The sequence below is a fragment of the Myxine glutinosa genome, chromosome 1 (assembly GCF_964187855.1).
Source record: "Myxine glutinosa chromosome 1, kmMyxGlut1.1, whole genome shotgun sequence".
NCBI classification, from domain to species: domain Eukaryota; kingdom Metazoa; phylum Chordata; class Myxini; order Myxiniformes; family Myxinidae; genus Myxine; species Myxine glutinosa.
The window spans coordinates 61,928,288-61,944,737 of NC_136261.1; the positions used below are offsets into that span (position 1 = coordinate 61,928,288).

General features: G+C 42.4%; 1 protein-coding gene across 3 annotated transcripts in view; it reads right to left on the minus strand.

Annotated features, from left to right (window-relative positions):
• LOC137424569 (serine/threonine-protein kinase PLK2) overlaps positions 1-16,450 on the minus strand; it is a 38,085-nt gene that overhangs the window by 6,952 nt on the left and 14,683 nt on the right. For all 3 annotated transcript variants that reach the window (XR_013622491.1, XM_068112176.2, XM_068112159.2), the window contains 5 exons: positions 13,301-13,417; positions 13,005-13,134; positions 9,708-9,795; positions 9,043-9,138; positions 8,585-8,786 (listed from right to left, as the gene is read on the minus strand). Coding sequence is in view for 2 of the 3 variants with exons in the window: in XM_068112176.2 (XP_067968277.1) it covers positions 8,585-8,786; positions 9,043-9,138; positions 9,708-9,795; positions 13,005-13,134; positions 13,301-13,417 (633 nt within the window). In the remaining variant the exon portion in view is untranslated. The remainder of the gene's footprint in view (positions 1-8,584; positions 8,787-9,042; positions 9,139-9,707; positions 9,796-13,004; positions 13,135-13,300; positions 13,418-16,450) is intronic.

The following is a 16,450-nucleotide window of genomic DNA, read 5'->3' on the forward strand; positions in this document are numbered from 1 at the left end:
GTTCAACGGTTTTTGTTTTTGATTTACGGTTTAAATTTGAATGGCACGAGTTGTTCCAGAATGGCATCGATTGGTGGTTCCGGTGTCCCCACCACCTTTTTCCCTTATACAAGGGAGGGTACAGAGTTGTTTTAGGTTACTCTTGAGAAAAGTCAGTGGATGCACGTTTATCCGTGTTGCTGTTCGAAACGTCGAGCAGTTATTTATTTGTTCATTAAAGGTTGGAGAACTCAAAATGGATTCATCTGATTTTAATCCCAACTGCAAGTCATTACTTAACACACACACACACACACACACACACACACACACACACACACACACACACACACACACACACACACACACACACACACACACACACACACACACACACACACACACACACACGGAGGGAGTATATATATTTTTTTATAGGGGTTAGGGTATTGAAATCAAGAATGCTGTGTTTTTTCACACTCATTAATAACCATAGAATTAGGACCAACAACTTTTTTCAACTTGATTAATTCACAAAATCAACCACACTGAAGAACCTGCCAATATCCCTAAATTATTGTGAGTAGTGTATATATATTGTTACGGATTCGTCACTTCCGTTGTTGTGGTTCTCATCCACTGTAAACATTTTTGGTTGCATGTACTATTATTGTTGTCGTTTAAGTGAAATAGAGATTACTATTTTCAAAAGGTAAAAAAAAGTTAATGTTTTAAAAGAAACCGGAACCGGACGAAGACGAAGAGGAAGAAGAGGAAGAGGAAGAAGAGGAAAAGGAGGCAGAGCAAGTGAGTTGGACAAGAAAGCCGAGGTGCTTTGAGGTCTGGAGGAAACCCCGGCGAACGAGGGTCACGAGTGAACTTCGGGTTTCCCGGGAAAGGGATTCTTGCGACAGAGTTGTTATCGCTGTGACAGATCAACCTGCGTGTCAGGTTTTGCGGTCGATTCCAAAGAGAATCGTTGTTTGAGGGCGGTTGCGCCTCGAGAAAAGGCCCGTTGTCCGTTTTTGTCTTGCGCCTGATTTCGCATCACTCTGGGCTCTTTGCCTCGCTTCAACCATTTCACCGCATCCAGAAGTTAAGCTGGTGTGTGTGTGCAACGTGGATTTTGAGTGGAAATTTGCGGTTCGCCATAAAGGGAGCCGTTGAACGTCCATATCCAAAGGGGTGATTTCCCAGTCGCCTTGAGGGCACCTTTACACATCTTTGGCAGCGTGACTGTCACTGTCAACCGAACGGGATTCTGGTCTCGATTTGACATCGTTCTGACGATCACTGGAGCGTGGATCAACTTTGGCTTGAAGCCGGGATAGAGACATTGGGGATGTTCTTTTCGCTCACTTGGAGCATAGTGAGTTATATTGTACGAAACTGATGGTACCATCATAGGAATGATATATTTGTTGTACAATTGATTACTATTGTTTTTTGTACTGTTATTCTTGTGTGATCTTAATACAATACTTGTTTGTTGGTAACAATTGGTGTGGTTTCACCATTAATCTTTGACATACCGAATAACACATCTTTCTGCCGTGACTCCTCTCGGGGCTCGGAGGTACACCGTGACCGGGGTTTGGGGAGGAGCATGTAACAATATACATATATATATATATATATACACCAAATATCATCATAATCATCATCATCTTACTAGAATTCACCAAAATGTCAGTCTGTCCGTCTGTTCCCAGGTACCGGAAAAACGGCTGAACCACCGATCGCAAAAAACTTTGGGTGGGTAATCCTGGGAACCCCTGGAGTAAAATAGGCTATATTGTTTTTCCAATTTTTTCCCAAATTTCCAGTTTTTCCAAACACAATGGAATAATATTTACTGATATGAACAGTGATGTGGCTTTTATTGAAATTCTACAAACTAGAGAAATACCCGTGCTACGCACGGGTGGGAGGCCAGAAGCAAACAGGCAATGCAGATACGGTGAATGCTAAAGCATGAAACCAACAAATTCCACATTCCTGTCGCACCTTTAGTCGCACATCATGGAGAGCAAGTTCATGAAGGACTTCCATGAAAAACGTATCTGTTCGCAAACAAACAGGTACGTTCTCGCACAGAAACATCGATCGTGGGTCCGTGGCGAATCTGCATATGGCGATGGCAAAATATCAGAAATTGAAGGCTTTTTTATTTTAAACGATTCATATAAGAGTGAAGTCACGAAAAATGGAACACTTATGTAGAAATCAGCAGTGGAAAATTTTCTACCTTTAAACAGTTTGTCTGTTGCTGTATTTTAGAGTATGAGGGTCCACGTGTACAAAAATAATGATTAGAAGATAACGGCTTGCCTTGCTTTTAAAATGGAGGCTTGTGAATTAGACAATTCAATATCTTATGTCATGTCCATCACACTGATAAGATCATGTGCCTAGCAATGTTTACCTCTAATTAATATTACTTTCTTGGCATTTGAAGATGCAGAGGGGTGAAAACGATCAGAAAAAAATACTAAGTGTAAGTCTGTGATGGAAAAATGTAACATTGGTTTGCTGGTGTTGCCATATTGTGTCCCTCTACCACAATCTACCGTGAAAAGTTTTCCTCTGGCAAATTTTAGGGGTCATGAGTACAAAATACTCTCAAAATCTATTGTATGCCTCATGTCTTTATACGATATACCCCTCTTAGTTCACCAAGTACAGTGTATTTTAACATTAAAGGCAATATCACCTCAGTGTGACGGACGTGACATAAGCGACAATGTATGGAAATCATAAGATACTTGTTACTTTTCCATAATAAATGATAGTTTGCCATGACAGAAATTCTTTACATGATACCAGTCTTTCTAAAATCTATGAAAGCTGAGAACAAATAACAGAAACACATCAAACATGTCAGTTGTAAACTGTGACAACCTGACAACATGAAATTACATCAAGGTAAGTGAAAATCTAATTTTGACACTCAACAAGGATAGTGTATCAACAATAAATGGCTATTTTCCACAGTAGTTGCATTATGCACCACCATGTCAAGCCAATTACAGGCCTATGTATCAAAGACATGAAAGATAAGTGAGCATGACCAGGAGGAATAATTTGCAACTTTGTGCTGAAAATTCAACACAGTGTGATCAACTCCTGATTTGGAGCAAGTCTGTTAGATGGTAGGCACAATCCTGTAGCAGTTCATTTCCTCTTTCCAAATTCAGTTTTGATCCTGTTGAGGGCTGGGACTTCCAGTGGGTCAACTCCAGTGAGGTCTAACGGGCCACAGAAAATTGCAAATGGGTGGACACAATCTATGTCATCATTTCTTGGCCACTCGAAGACTGTATTCTCATTTCTCGTGAGCTGAAATGAAAAGTGCATTTTCTGTGGACCGGACACTATGAAGAGATCTAATGTTCTTCACAGCTATGCCTTCCCTATTGCGATCCCTTGGTATTTCCTCTGATGTCACAGAGAAAGACACGGCGCTTCAGCTTATCCCTATGTACTTCAGAGAGTTTAGTCTGGCAGAAGTGGTGAAAGTCAACTGCTGTTTGAATGGGGTTGTTGGGATCCTCCACAGCATGCCTCCTCGCCTTGGTCTTTGGAACTGCCCCTAGGGCATCCGAATCACCCTTCCCTTCATATGACTCAAAAAAGTTCCTCTGCACATGAAGTCCATGATCAGTGTGGTGGTAACTGAGGTCAATGAATGTATGGCGTGACTTAAACTGGCCTACACACCCATCTGTGAATTCATGCAATTTTGAGATTTCGACACCTTCCTGAAGGAGTTTGTCCAGTATGGCTTTCTGGAATGCATGGACTGCATGATAATCATGACGTAGGTCATCACTAATGACATAAAAGCCATCTTGAATAACGCCTTCTGCTGTCCTCCTATAGACCATGACAGGATACAGAGTAATCTGTGTAGTTGCAAAGTGGGCAGCTGTTGTTTCCTCAGGCAGCACAACAGCAAAATTCTCCGAAAAGTCTGCTATCATGATGACTTCATTCTCAGGAAGGTTCTCTGAGCTTTCTGAGCTGTTCTTTCTGCCAGTACGCAAAAGCCACATGTCTGGCAAAGTCTTCAAGGTCATCCTCCATCTCTGCTAAAAGTTCACTGAGAGTGACTTCTTTTTTCACTAGCTGTTGCTTTGTTTTTTCACACTCTTCACCCTTGGTATTCTTCCAATGAGATTTTACATTTTCCCACCTCATCCAGGACACCTTTTCATTGCAGTCATCAGCTTCATTCAGGGCTTCTTCTAAGGCTGTTGCTACCCCCACAATTGGCACAACTGCGTAGTAGGCATACCATACTAGTCATGCTATAGACTGTCTTTGATGCTAGTTCCTTTGGCTTTGGGAAGGTGAAATTCTGTCTCTTCCTCATCAAGGTGTTCCAAGCAATTATCTTTCTGTCAACATTGGTGTGCTTCGGACAGGCACACTGAATACGGTCGCTGGAACATGGGATCCTCACATTTGCTGGATGGAATTTTTTGAATGTTGTGTACTTGTAGGGAAAGGCTGAGTGTCCATTTTGAAACATTTTGTATGCCTCTTCCACCGTCATGCAGAATATATATTTTGGCTTGTGTTGTTTGTAAGCAACCGACACTGTCTTCCCTGGCACTGCTCTGCTCACATCCTCTCGAAAAATGAAATCTTGTATTTTCTTGATCCACTCTGTAGCAACCTTTCCTTTGCTCACATTTGTCACTCGCAGTTTGCTTGCTTACATCCCTGTACAGTTTTCCCCTTGATACATTCAATGACTTGGCCGCTTTTGAAATGTTCTTGTACTTTTGTTTTATCCTCAGGGCATGACTCGAGGAAATCTTTCTTCCAACATCCCCATCCAAGATCATTCCTTCAAATTCTGAAGTTAAACAACGTTTGCTTTTCTTTGGTTTCACCAGTATCCCATGTCGATCATACATCTTTTTCGAACCAGGGGAAGCAGAGAGAAGTATAGACTGCATAACCACAGCTCTTTGCTCCCTTGAAGTTGGCATCCTTTCTAGCAGCCTTTGCCTATGGTGATATCGGTTTTGTCTAGTGGTTGTAGGTCTATTCTGTGACTGAGGAAGTTCATTTGCTTTATCAATTGGATCTTCCATGGGCATTCTAAGCTGTACCTTCCAATACTCTTTTTTTCGTTTCCTATCTTTTTCCTTCATACGGCGCTTCGTTTGTGAAGCCATATTTTCCCGACTGCATGCCCTCTTTAGCTTCTCATATGCTCTTTTTTCAGCAAGAGTCATGGACTTTACATCCTTCTTGGCTTTCATATGCACTATTGTCCTTCCTTCCTTTTCAGCCTTTGCCTCTCTGCAGCGTCTCGGCCTCATTTTGGCATCCTTACGTTGCTTCCTCTTTTTCCTTGAAGTTATTATTTGTCTCTCTTTTTCTCGTTCTGCCCGTTTCCTTTCCGCATCCTTTCCTTTTAATTCTTCCAGTTCTTCAGGATTATCGTTCAACTTCTGCCTCCGTTTTCTTTGGCGTTCTCTTGCTTTTTGCTTTTGCCTTTTAACTTCGTCTGGATCTGGATTTTCCATCTAAAGAAAATGAAAAAATATCATGACTCGCCAGGCATGCCATGTGCAGTCTAGAAAAAAATGTTCACGGTTGAAAATTAAGGCACAAAATAAGGGATAATTTGGGACCAGCCAGATGTCTAGGCTCTCAATACAAACAAAGTCATTAAGATAACATCTTGTTTCATTATAACTCTAAGTACATGTATAAATGCATGAAAGTAGCACCGTTTGTGATTTCTGGTACTTATGTCACATCCGTCACAGTGTGACGGATGTGACACTTCAGGGGACTGAATCATTATTTTCCCCTTCTACAAATTAACATGAAGGCACAAATTAATCATTTGATGTTTGAGAATAGCTAATGGTTGAAGCTGTCTCAGGCATATTTTTTCATATTTTTGTAACTCTTACTTTTTGAATAAATTAGGGTGTGACGGACGTGACATAAGGGGATGGAAATTTTTTGATGATTTTCTCATACAAAAATTTTTATGATGTGATATGTTTATTGAATTTTACTTATAGACTTCAACAGAGAATGGTATCTACAACAGAAAAATGCAAAAGATATAGTTATTCTGTTACCATTTGTAAAGGAGTAGTGTGATAATTAGTACCACTCAAAGTGAGCTCACTTTGAAAATAGCGCCATCTTCCCATCTCAATTACTCCGCAATGAAGAGGGGTAGAACGATAATTTTTTTCACTGAAATAAACCTTAGCATTTAAATTTTACATAAAAAAAATAAGGAGACACCTCAAAACCTTCCTGCTAATAATAGTTGATCAAAGAAATGTCATAGTCTAACTACTTTACATTTTAATGCCAAAAATACCCCCTTTTTTGGCCTTTAACCTGTCACGCAAGAACCAAAAATTGTTATATTGCACTGAAGTTGTCTCTGCAGGTAGAGGAGACCCCATTACACATCATATAAGTGTAAAATAGTGGTTATTTTATTTGTAATAAGAAAATATCAAGCCCTGTATTGAGAAAAATGAAAGTGTTCCATTTTTCGTGACTTCACTTATAAACATCTGTTGAATCATATTACACACAAATCATCAAAATCTAAACAATATCTTGAGAATTTCAATAAAAGCCACATCACTGTTCATATCGGTAAATATTATTCCATCGTCTTTCAAATCGTGATCGATACACTATGATCGTGATCGTGAATCGTGATCGATAATCTTGTTCACAATTGCTGTGTCGTATGTACTCCCGATATGTGTACCAAATTCCCGAAACGTGTAACTGTACCAAATCAACAGTTAAAAGGATTTTGAGCCGATAGGTGTTACGGCCTTGGCAAGATCGATGGAGACAGCGATCTGTTAGATCTGATCCTCCTTCATGCCGAAGTGCAGATCCTCCTTCATGCCACATCCGATCGATGCAGCTATGCAGCGATCGGTGCAGCCGTTTGTGCGGCACACGGTGCAGCGATCGGTGCAAACGTGGACTCCCACACTGCCACATCCTGCTGATACTTGCTCCCGCATGACGTTTCCGCATGACGGATTTTTATATAAATCGTTTAAAAGAAAAAAAAAGGCTTCAATTTCCGATATTTAGCCTTTTCATTTGGGCCTCCCAATTGAAGCCCCGCCCTTAAGGCGGGTACCGTTGCTCGACGTAAGAAGACGTCACAATGAACGTCATGCGAACGCGAATGTTATGCGGGAGTCCAAACCTGAGAATGCTGGAGACTAAAGCTGGAATTGGCAAAACTAAATAGCCTATTTTACTCCTGGGGATCCCAGGATTACCCACCGAAAATATATTTGCGATCGGTTCAGCAGTTTTTATGGTACCTTCGAACGGACAGACATACTGGTTAGATTTTGACGATTTGCATGTGATATGATTTAACGGATGTTTCTATGAATCGTTTAAAATCTTTTTTTTAAAAACCTTTAATTTCTGATATTTTGCCTTTTCATGTGGGCCTCCGAATTGAAGCCCCGCCCACAGGGCAGGTACCGTTGCTAGTACACTTAAATGGAAGTGACTCGAGATTTACACACGATAACGAGAACCCCAGACATTAATTAAATTGATATAATGGTTCCAAGATAGGGAGGATCAATTTAAAATGACAATCATTGAAAGGTGATCGAGAACGAAAGCAAAAGATCAAACCCTTTGAGGGCTGGTTGAACTTTCCGATAGGACTAGCCAATGGAGTAGTTTTGCCATTTAACCATGAAAATTGAGAGTTGGGGAGCTTTTGGGGCCAAAGTCTGATTTGGAATGGTGGAGATGAGATTGAGAGCTTCTGGTTAGAAATGTGATTGACCAACCATAGTTAAGGGTGAGAGGCCGAATCTGTGCTCCTGTGAGTTGGTGCTTGAGGAGGACTTGAGGGGGGGGGGGGGGGGGGAAGTGAGCACGCATGCACACACCTGTTGGTGCTGTGGTTCACTGATTTACAAACTATCCATGGTGACTAAATTGCCGAAAAAAAGAGCTCCCAATACTCTACACACTGAGAATCAAACAAAGTCTTCTTTACATTTACTTTCTTCCCTGCAGGGTTGATAAATCAGTGCTAGTTTGCAATAGTTAAGACTTGTATGACAACTTTGGATCAATATACAAGTGCCACGAAAATGGAATATTATTTCAGGGAATTGCTATTGCAAAGCCGTGTAGGTAAATGTATTTTTGTATTTTTTTGTGGTTTTGATATTTTTGTGATAATTCAGACTGTTCTTTCATCAATGCTGATCCACGGTGCAAGGTTGATCAACAATTGCAAGGTTGTGGGGAAGGGGTAGAAATCACTTGCATCACAGCAAGAATGTCTTTTGGACCATTGGGGCATTGGTTTATTTTACCGAGAAAAATGATCGGGGCGATACCAATACCCCGGCATGCAACAATACTCGTATGTTTGATAAGCACTCGGACATTTTATGGAAAAAAAAAAAGCACCAGGTGGACCGTAGTTATTTGAAAAGGGAGATTATTTGGTGTAAAGGGTAGCAACCAAGATATTACATCAAAGGAACATGTACAGGTTCAGAAAGGCTCCTTTTCACATTTGAATGGGTGGGTACTAGCAAACCTGGGTGAGGAAATCGTGAGTAAGGATTTCATCAAGGGTGGGCCGATAGTCTGGTTGCTGCGTCAACATGGCGGTGAGCAGGCTTCGTGCCGACGGAGAAAGCAAAGGTGGTAGCGGTGGATATGCAGCATGGCGAATAGCTCGGTAAGTCTCTTCCAGGTCACGACTTTCAAAGGGAGGCCGTCCAATGAGCAAAGTGTACCTAGAGGTGGATAGGAAAAGAAACATTCAAGTTAAAGTCTTACTCATCAGGAAACTCGGGTACTGTGGACATCCCAAATGATCGGTATCCAAAGTGACAGCTTGAAGTGTGAATGTATATATACATGAACTCTGCAAAAAAGATAAATAAATAAAATTTCAAGAAACTTTTTCATCAATGCACCAGCAAACGTGAACAAAACAGTCTCTGCACTGGCTGGACCAATCCCGGCCAATGCCGATTGTGATTAACTCACATGACACAACCCAATGACCAGACATCTGCCTCAGGTCCATGACCCCGTCGTTCCAAAACCTCAGGAGCCAAATAGTTGGGAGTTCCACATACCGTGCTGAAATAGATCAAAGACAATTGAGCATTAGGGCAACCAGACTTTTGCAGATGACCAAAAATAATTTGAAAATAAAAACTCATACCACAAAAGCATTATAGGTAAATGGAATTTAAAAAAAAACAACAACAACAACAACAACAACATCCAAACACCATCAACATACAAGGCGATGGGCAAGCTATCAGGGATGGGTACTGAACCATGAAGGTTGGAAAGGAAATGCAAGAAAAACAAATAAATAAGCAACATTTAAAAGCCGAGCACCACCAACTTTTCAGAGCAACGTGAGGTGTGCCCTCAATGCTCCATTTAAGTAGCACCACCAAAATCCCAAAAGTGAAGGAGGATAAAGAGAACAAATGGAAATAACCTGTTCTCTATAATCACCGTGACAGCAGGGGATGGAGGGTCACATGAATACAAAATTAATTGATGAAAAGATTTGACACATCCGAAACTAGTAACACACAAGATGGAGACACGCATAGCCCATAGTAGGCAAACCAAAAGGGAGAATTTGTGTACCGATTCATCGATACATTTACACGGAGGACGACGTAATGTACCGTCTGCGAGACTCTGGTGGCCGAAGCCTTGTGGCGAGGCCCAGATCCCCAATCTTCACCTCCATCAGGCCACTGATAAACAAGTTAGCTGGTCAGCGTTGTGGGGAAGGGCAGAACAGAAAAAAAACATCTGCATTACTATAGGCCATAAAGACGTATGAATGCCACATGTCTTTTTAATAGATGTGGAATTGTTTTTCCCCACTCAACTGATAAAATCTGTAAATTGCAATGTCAAGCCTTGTGCGATATTGCTCATGTCAAAAGCAGCTTGGAAAAACAAAGTGGTGGTACCATTTCTTGTGAACCAAAGTATGATCATTAAGTAGGCCGCCCTTTACTGGCAAATGTACGAGGACATGTTGAAAAGTAAAGCCTCCTATTATTTTTCTCCAAAACAGGTAAAGATATTCGAATGAAAAAGTGCACACGAGTTCTTCACAAGCTGGGTGTGAACTTTCGCGACTAACCCTAGAAGCCTCAGTGCTACGTTTGTCAAGATGGCAGAGGTCAGCATGGTGTTCCAACACTGTGAACCGTGACGTGCTGTACATGACAGTATGGATAACTGACTGGGGACGGCGCGACTGGGGACGCCTGCTGTTGGCATAACGGTTAAGGAAGCTGGCTTGAGATCTTCGGGTCCTCAGTTTGAGCCCCTGTCATCCTGTTCAATGAACACCAGGCGAGTTGATTCAGCCTGTCGTCCTTCTGAGGTCGGCAAAATGAGTACGAGATGAATGGTTATAGATAGGCATTGCATCAGCAGCAGCCGCTTCCCCAGAAAATGATGCAACCAGCATCCACAGGCTGCACATGAACCTCCACCACTGACTGGAGATGAGAGTTGGATGCACTATTACGATTGTGAGAACAAGAGACGGTCAATGGAGGAGTACCGTCACAAAGAATCACCAGCCCCAACTTGACTCATATTTTTACCTTTCTCAAACATAAGGTACACCTTCGTGGAGAACAATTTTCTTCCAGACGATGACGTCAAGGCCGCTGTGAAGTTAAATCAGCAGGAAGCACAGCTATATCGTGACGGCGTCACAAAACTACATGAACATTGGCAGATATATTTTACCTGCAGTGGTGATCATGTTGAGAAATAAATATGCACCATGGTAGAATTTGTCTGTTTCATTCGAATATCTTTACCTGTTTTGGAGAAAAGAAATGGAAGGCATTATTTTCAACATGCCCTCATACATAATGTTTCCAGCAGATTTTGCTTTTCAAACAATGGTTTATTTAAAAATAAAAAACTAACAAAATGCACTCCTCAACTGGCAAGGCCACCACTTGGCTTAAGAGTCATCCAGAGAAAGCAGTGCAAAAACTGCAGGAACAAGCTACAAGCGCCCGCCAAAAATGGGGAACATGTTATCATGGGTAGGGGTTTGGCAGGTTATTTGGCAAATGAGAAATGCACAGACAGACGCAAACAGAATTGGCGAGGCCTAATTAAAATAGTACAATTGAAATAAAAACCAGGTGAAAAAAAAAGAAGTTCCTTTCATTCGGATGCTGTTCCCGTGTGCTCCGTTCGTTTCTAGTTACGCGTGCCAGTGTCATGCACGAGGAGAGCTCTAAATGTTCAGTGATGTGTCAGGATTAAAAATAAATGCATGTAAAACGGGTTTGCAAGCTGCACTTGTGTACCAATATTGAGTTTTCTTTCATGCCTTGTTGAGGAACAAGAAAATTAATTACCAGCACTTTCATTTGATTAATGAAATCCTCCCACTTTATCCGAGTCTGGAGGAGCCAATTTCCAATGCTTGGGTTGGCAATTTAGTATCCCTAACCAAAACTCCACGTTCCGTCTTCTTTCTGTCCTTTCGTATGCAGTACACTTCTTCCTGTGCTTTCGTAGCATCATTTTCTGAGGGAGCTGCTGTGCCGCTGATGTAGTGTCCCATGTAGATTTAGAACTTGGCCAGGGTCTCGGGGAGAGCTCGCCTCGTCTTCGTGGAGGAGACCGTGGGATCTTTGATATCCACCAACTAATGCTGGCAGACAGGACGCCCAGTTAAAAATCTCCGATGGAAAGCACACAAAACGATACCTCTCTCTAGATACAAAAAAAAAACCCCCCCAAAAAACAGGATGACAGTTCATATCTGGTCCGAGATTCCAAACCAGACTGGATAGCTTATAGGTGAGTGTGCATATGTCGAGGCCATCCGGCTAGTCCATTCCCGGTTCAATAGTCTAACCAATGTCCTTGCAACTAATGTAAAAGTACAATGATGTCTACTAATGTCTTTGCCAGGCATATGATTTATGTACAAGATCCTCCATGAGTCTTCGATAAACGGAAATAATAAATAAATAAAAACCATGCATGGAGTAATTAAAATTAAACCCACAGGCAAACAAACCCATCATCATGATTGGGTAAAACACAACATCTGCATCAAGGAACACTTTACAGTGAATATTGTGGAGCTTTCATTTACAATTTCACAACTCGCCTTTCAAACACAAAATTCTAAGTATTATGTCAGTTTTCCAATATAAAAATTATTAAAACCCAAGCACCTTCTATGCGATGATCAACAGTCAAAATTTATTGATTGACGAGAATAATCATGAAACTTGAAAGCATCTCAAAATGGAAAGCAAGTCCACATCCGCTTCATATTCAAACTAACCTTGATGAAAACGACAGTTTAAAAAATGAAATTGTTCATTTGTGTTCTCCATGTTCTCATAATAAAGGTTTGTTGAAGATTTGATGACGAAGCCTCAACTGGTAAAAAATATTATGGCCTGGACAGACACGCTGAAGCTCAATCGTAAATAAATAAACACGGAAGGGATGAAAAAAATTGGCTGTCTCGTGCTTGACGCCCTGTGGACAGGCTGATAAGGCCTATTTGCACTCACTGTGACTTTGCCCTTTCACAATTTGATCCAGTTATCAAGTAGTCTTCTCCATATTCTTATGATATTAAAGGGTTTGTTGAAAATTTGATGACAAAAGCTGAAATGGTAAAAAGTTATGGCTGAGGCAGAATGACATACACAGAAGTGATTGTAAAGCCCTGTCTGCTGGGGAGGGGCAGAGGGGAGAGAGGGGGGAAGGGGATGGGGGTTGGAATGGCAAAAAAGATTATGTGCTGAATTTGCCTTGCTACTTGTGAGTGGAATGCACACTCGGGGGTGGAGATGAGCATGGTTTTGCTCCATCTGACCGTCAGTCGAAAGGTCACATGAAGCGAAAGGATTCTCCAGAATTTTGCCCTGTTGAAAGCTACAAATGAACGAGTGTGTGGAGGTAAGTACCGAGTTTTAGGTCTCTGTGAACAAGGCCCCGAGCATGCAGGTATTGCAGGCCAAGCAGAATGTGTCGCAAGCAACATCGCGCGTCGGCCTCTTGCATCACACGCCTCTTCCTCAACAAGTGTGCCAATGACTGCAGGACATGCAAAATAACCGCCATCATTTGCAATGCCCCAACATCACTGCATTACCATACGATGTCATTCTCTTAAGGTCTGTAAAACCTCAGAATGCTAGAAAATGAACTATGGGTCCAATAACAGCAAAATTCATCACATTTCATCTTAAGCCTCACTCACCTGGTGGTTACACAGCTCAAGCAAGATGATGATGCTGTCCTCGGTTTCAAAGTGCTTCTCAAACTTGACAACGTGCTTGTGGTGCAGCACCCGATGAACGGAAATCTCCCGCTCAACCTGATGTCGTGGAGTTGAGGATTGGAGAATGTAAGAGAGTTCAAGGAAGTTATAAAAAGTATAGTAAATAGAAAGAGCAATCAAACTGCAAATCCTCATCAGGACTTTTGTGTTGCGTTTGTGTGGAGCGTAGACTATGCATTTACGACGTAGCTTTATGCTAATATAGTGGACAAACAGAGCTTTTTGGTTTTATCGTATAGATTTCAGTTACAATTGCATGTATTTTACAGACACACGTATCTTACTATAATTCACCAAATGTCCGTCCGTCTGTCTGTCTGTTCGAAGGTACAGTAAAAACTGCTGAACCGAATGCAACGATATTTTGGGTAGGTAATCCTGGGATCTCCAGGAGTAAAATAGGCTATTTCGTTTTCCCAATTTCAGCTTTGGTCTCCAGCATTCTCAGGTTTGGACTCCCGCATAACATTCGCGTTTGCATAACGTTCATTGTGACGATGTTGTTTTCCCGGGTGCCGCACAAACGGCTGCACCGATCGCTGCACAGCTGCACCGATCGAACTCGGTGACCTCGGACAAAGACCTCTTATAAGGACACGGGTTGAATCCCTGCTTGAGAGAATTCCATCCCCCTACTCGCCATCACGGCCGTCTCTCCAACTTACAATCCCACGAGATATGCGGAAAGGACAACCCAAAACCAATATAAACATAATTCGTCTATAAACATCATTAAAAGTAAATAATGACCTCGGCCAAAGTTCAAACGCCGTTTAATCCATACATGAGAGAATTTCACATAGCTATTTGGGCGGTGAATACGCGAACAGATCACTGTCTCCATCGATCTTGCCAAGGCCGTAACAGCTATTGGCTCAAAATCCTTTTAACTGTTGATTTGGTGGTTTCTACAATGAAGGAAACATTAACAATGTTGTTAAAAGTTTATTTTGTGATTGGAGATATGTTGTTTGGAATGAAAAAAAAAAAGAGATCGAGTTCAAGTGAATGACGACATGCCGTGATGGTTTCTACTTTCTGAACGTGAACTTCGCGGATCGCCATATGCAGATTCGCCACAGTCCCACGATCGATGTTTCTATACGTGAACGTACCTGTTTGTTTGTGAACGGGTACGTTTTTTTTTTTTTTTTTTTTTTTTTTTTTTTTTTTTTTTTTTTTTTTTTTTTGTTTTTTTTTTTTTTTGTATACAATATCGAGGCTCGTGAAAGAGCGAACATTAATCACACAGAAAGACAAACCGACACATAAAACATATAACATAGGGAGCGGTAGACAAGATGGGGAGAGAGGGGGAAGGACACAAACACAACATTTGAGAGCAGGGACCGAGAGACATGGAGACATCGAGAGATCTGAGAGAGGGCGAGGGCTTTGGGGGGGGGGGGCGTGGGAAGGGGGCAGTGGGAGAGGTATAAAACATATGGACACTGCCAGGACTTCCAGGAAAGAAGTTGGAATTTCAAATAAGGTGGATCTGGGGTGAATTAGCGGGGGTAGAAAAGATCAAGGTTTTGGATGGGGGAAGATAAGAGATGGTGGTGAACGGCTGTTTTAAAGACCTGGAGGGAGGAGTGGGATTGAAGGGAGTGAGGGAGTTTGTTCCAGAGGCGGGAGAAAAGAGGAATGAAAGAGTGAAGGTGAGCGGAGAGCCGAGATTTCGGCAGTTTAACCATCAGAGGGTTGCTGGCAGATCTTGTGCGACCTGTAGGAATATTTGGGGGACAGAGCACAGAGAGAGCTGGGGGTGCAAGGCCGGAGAGGAGTCGGTAGAAGACAGAAAGACCACCTACCTGCCTGCGGTGAGTGAGTGAAAGGCCCTCAGATATAGCTTCATCGCGGGAGATTCCAATAATTCTGAAAGCTTTGGTTTCAACAGCGTGAAGCCGAGCTAGGTGTGAGGCAGGAGCACCGGCCCATAGGGGAGAACAGTATTCCATTGAGCTGCGGATGAAAGCCTTGTATGTGGTGAGGAGCTCAGGTGTGCCGAGGAAGGACTTCGCACGACGGAGGATGCCCAGTCGGCGACTGGCTTTGGAGGCCAGCTTGGAAATGTGGTTTTCCCAAGAAAGATCATGGCAGATAGTGAGACCCAAAATCTTGAGCGACAGAACTTCTTGGAGAGGATTGTTGAGAAAGTAGATGGGAGGGTTGTCCAGTCGATCTTTTCGGAGAGACATAGTAAGAGTGTGAGATTTGTCAGGATTGAAAGACATGTTCCACTTGTTTGACCAGTCTGTGATTTTGTCCAGGTCTTCAGAGAGTGAGGAGGCAGCAGACTGCCGATCTGAGGGAAGAGGAATGGAGCGGCAGAGAGTGGAGTCATCAGCAAAGAGATAGAGAGGATTTTCGAGAGAGTCAGAGAGATCATTGATGAAGACCAGAAAAAGCACGGGGCCCAGAACACTGCCTTGGGGAACTCCAGCCTGAACAGGAAGAGGAGATGAGAGAAACCCATTCAGGGCCACACGTTGACGACGACTAGAGAGGAAGTCCGCCAGCCATGCGTGGAGATTTCCATGGATACCAAAGGAGGAGAGTTTGGTGAGCAGAGCGGGGTGCCAGACCGTGTCGAAGGCACGTGATATGTCGAGGGAGACAGCTCTAATTTCCTGTTTGGCATTGAGGACCTCCATCCATTGTTGAGACAGCAGAAGCAGCATGTCCAGAGTAGAGTGACCTGGTCTGAAACCAAATTGATGATCAGAGATCAAGCCATTGGAGAAGAGGAAAGATTTCATATCAGAAGCAATGATGGATTCCATGACTTTGCTGATAATTGGGAGAAGGCTGATTGGTCTGTAATTGCTAGGATCTGTTTTTGCACCTTTTTTGTGCAAAGCGGTGATGTTGGCTGATTTCCAAGCAGATGGCAGTTGACCTTGAGCAAAAGAGAGGGTGAAGAGAACAGAGAGAGGGCGAGATAGAGCAGCAGAGCAGGATTTTAGGACCCGTGGGCTGATGCCGTCGGGTCCAGTTGCAGAATCAGAGTCGAGGGTTGACAGAAACTTTTCCACCTTGTCAGGAGGAAAGGACACGGAGTCCAGG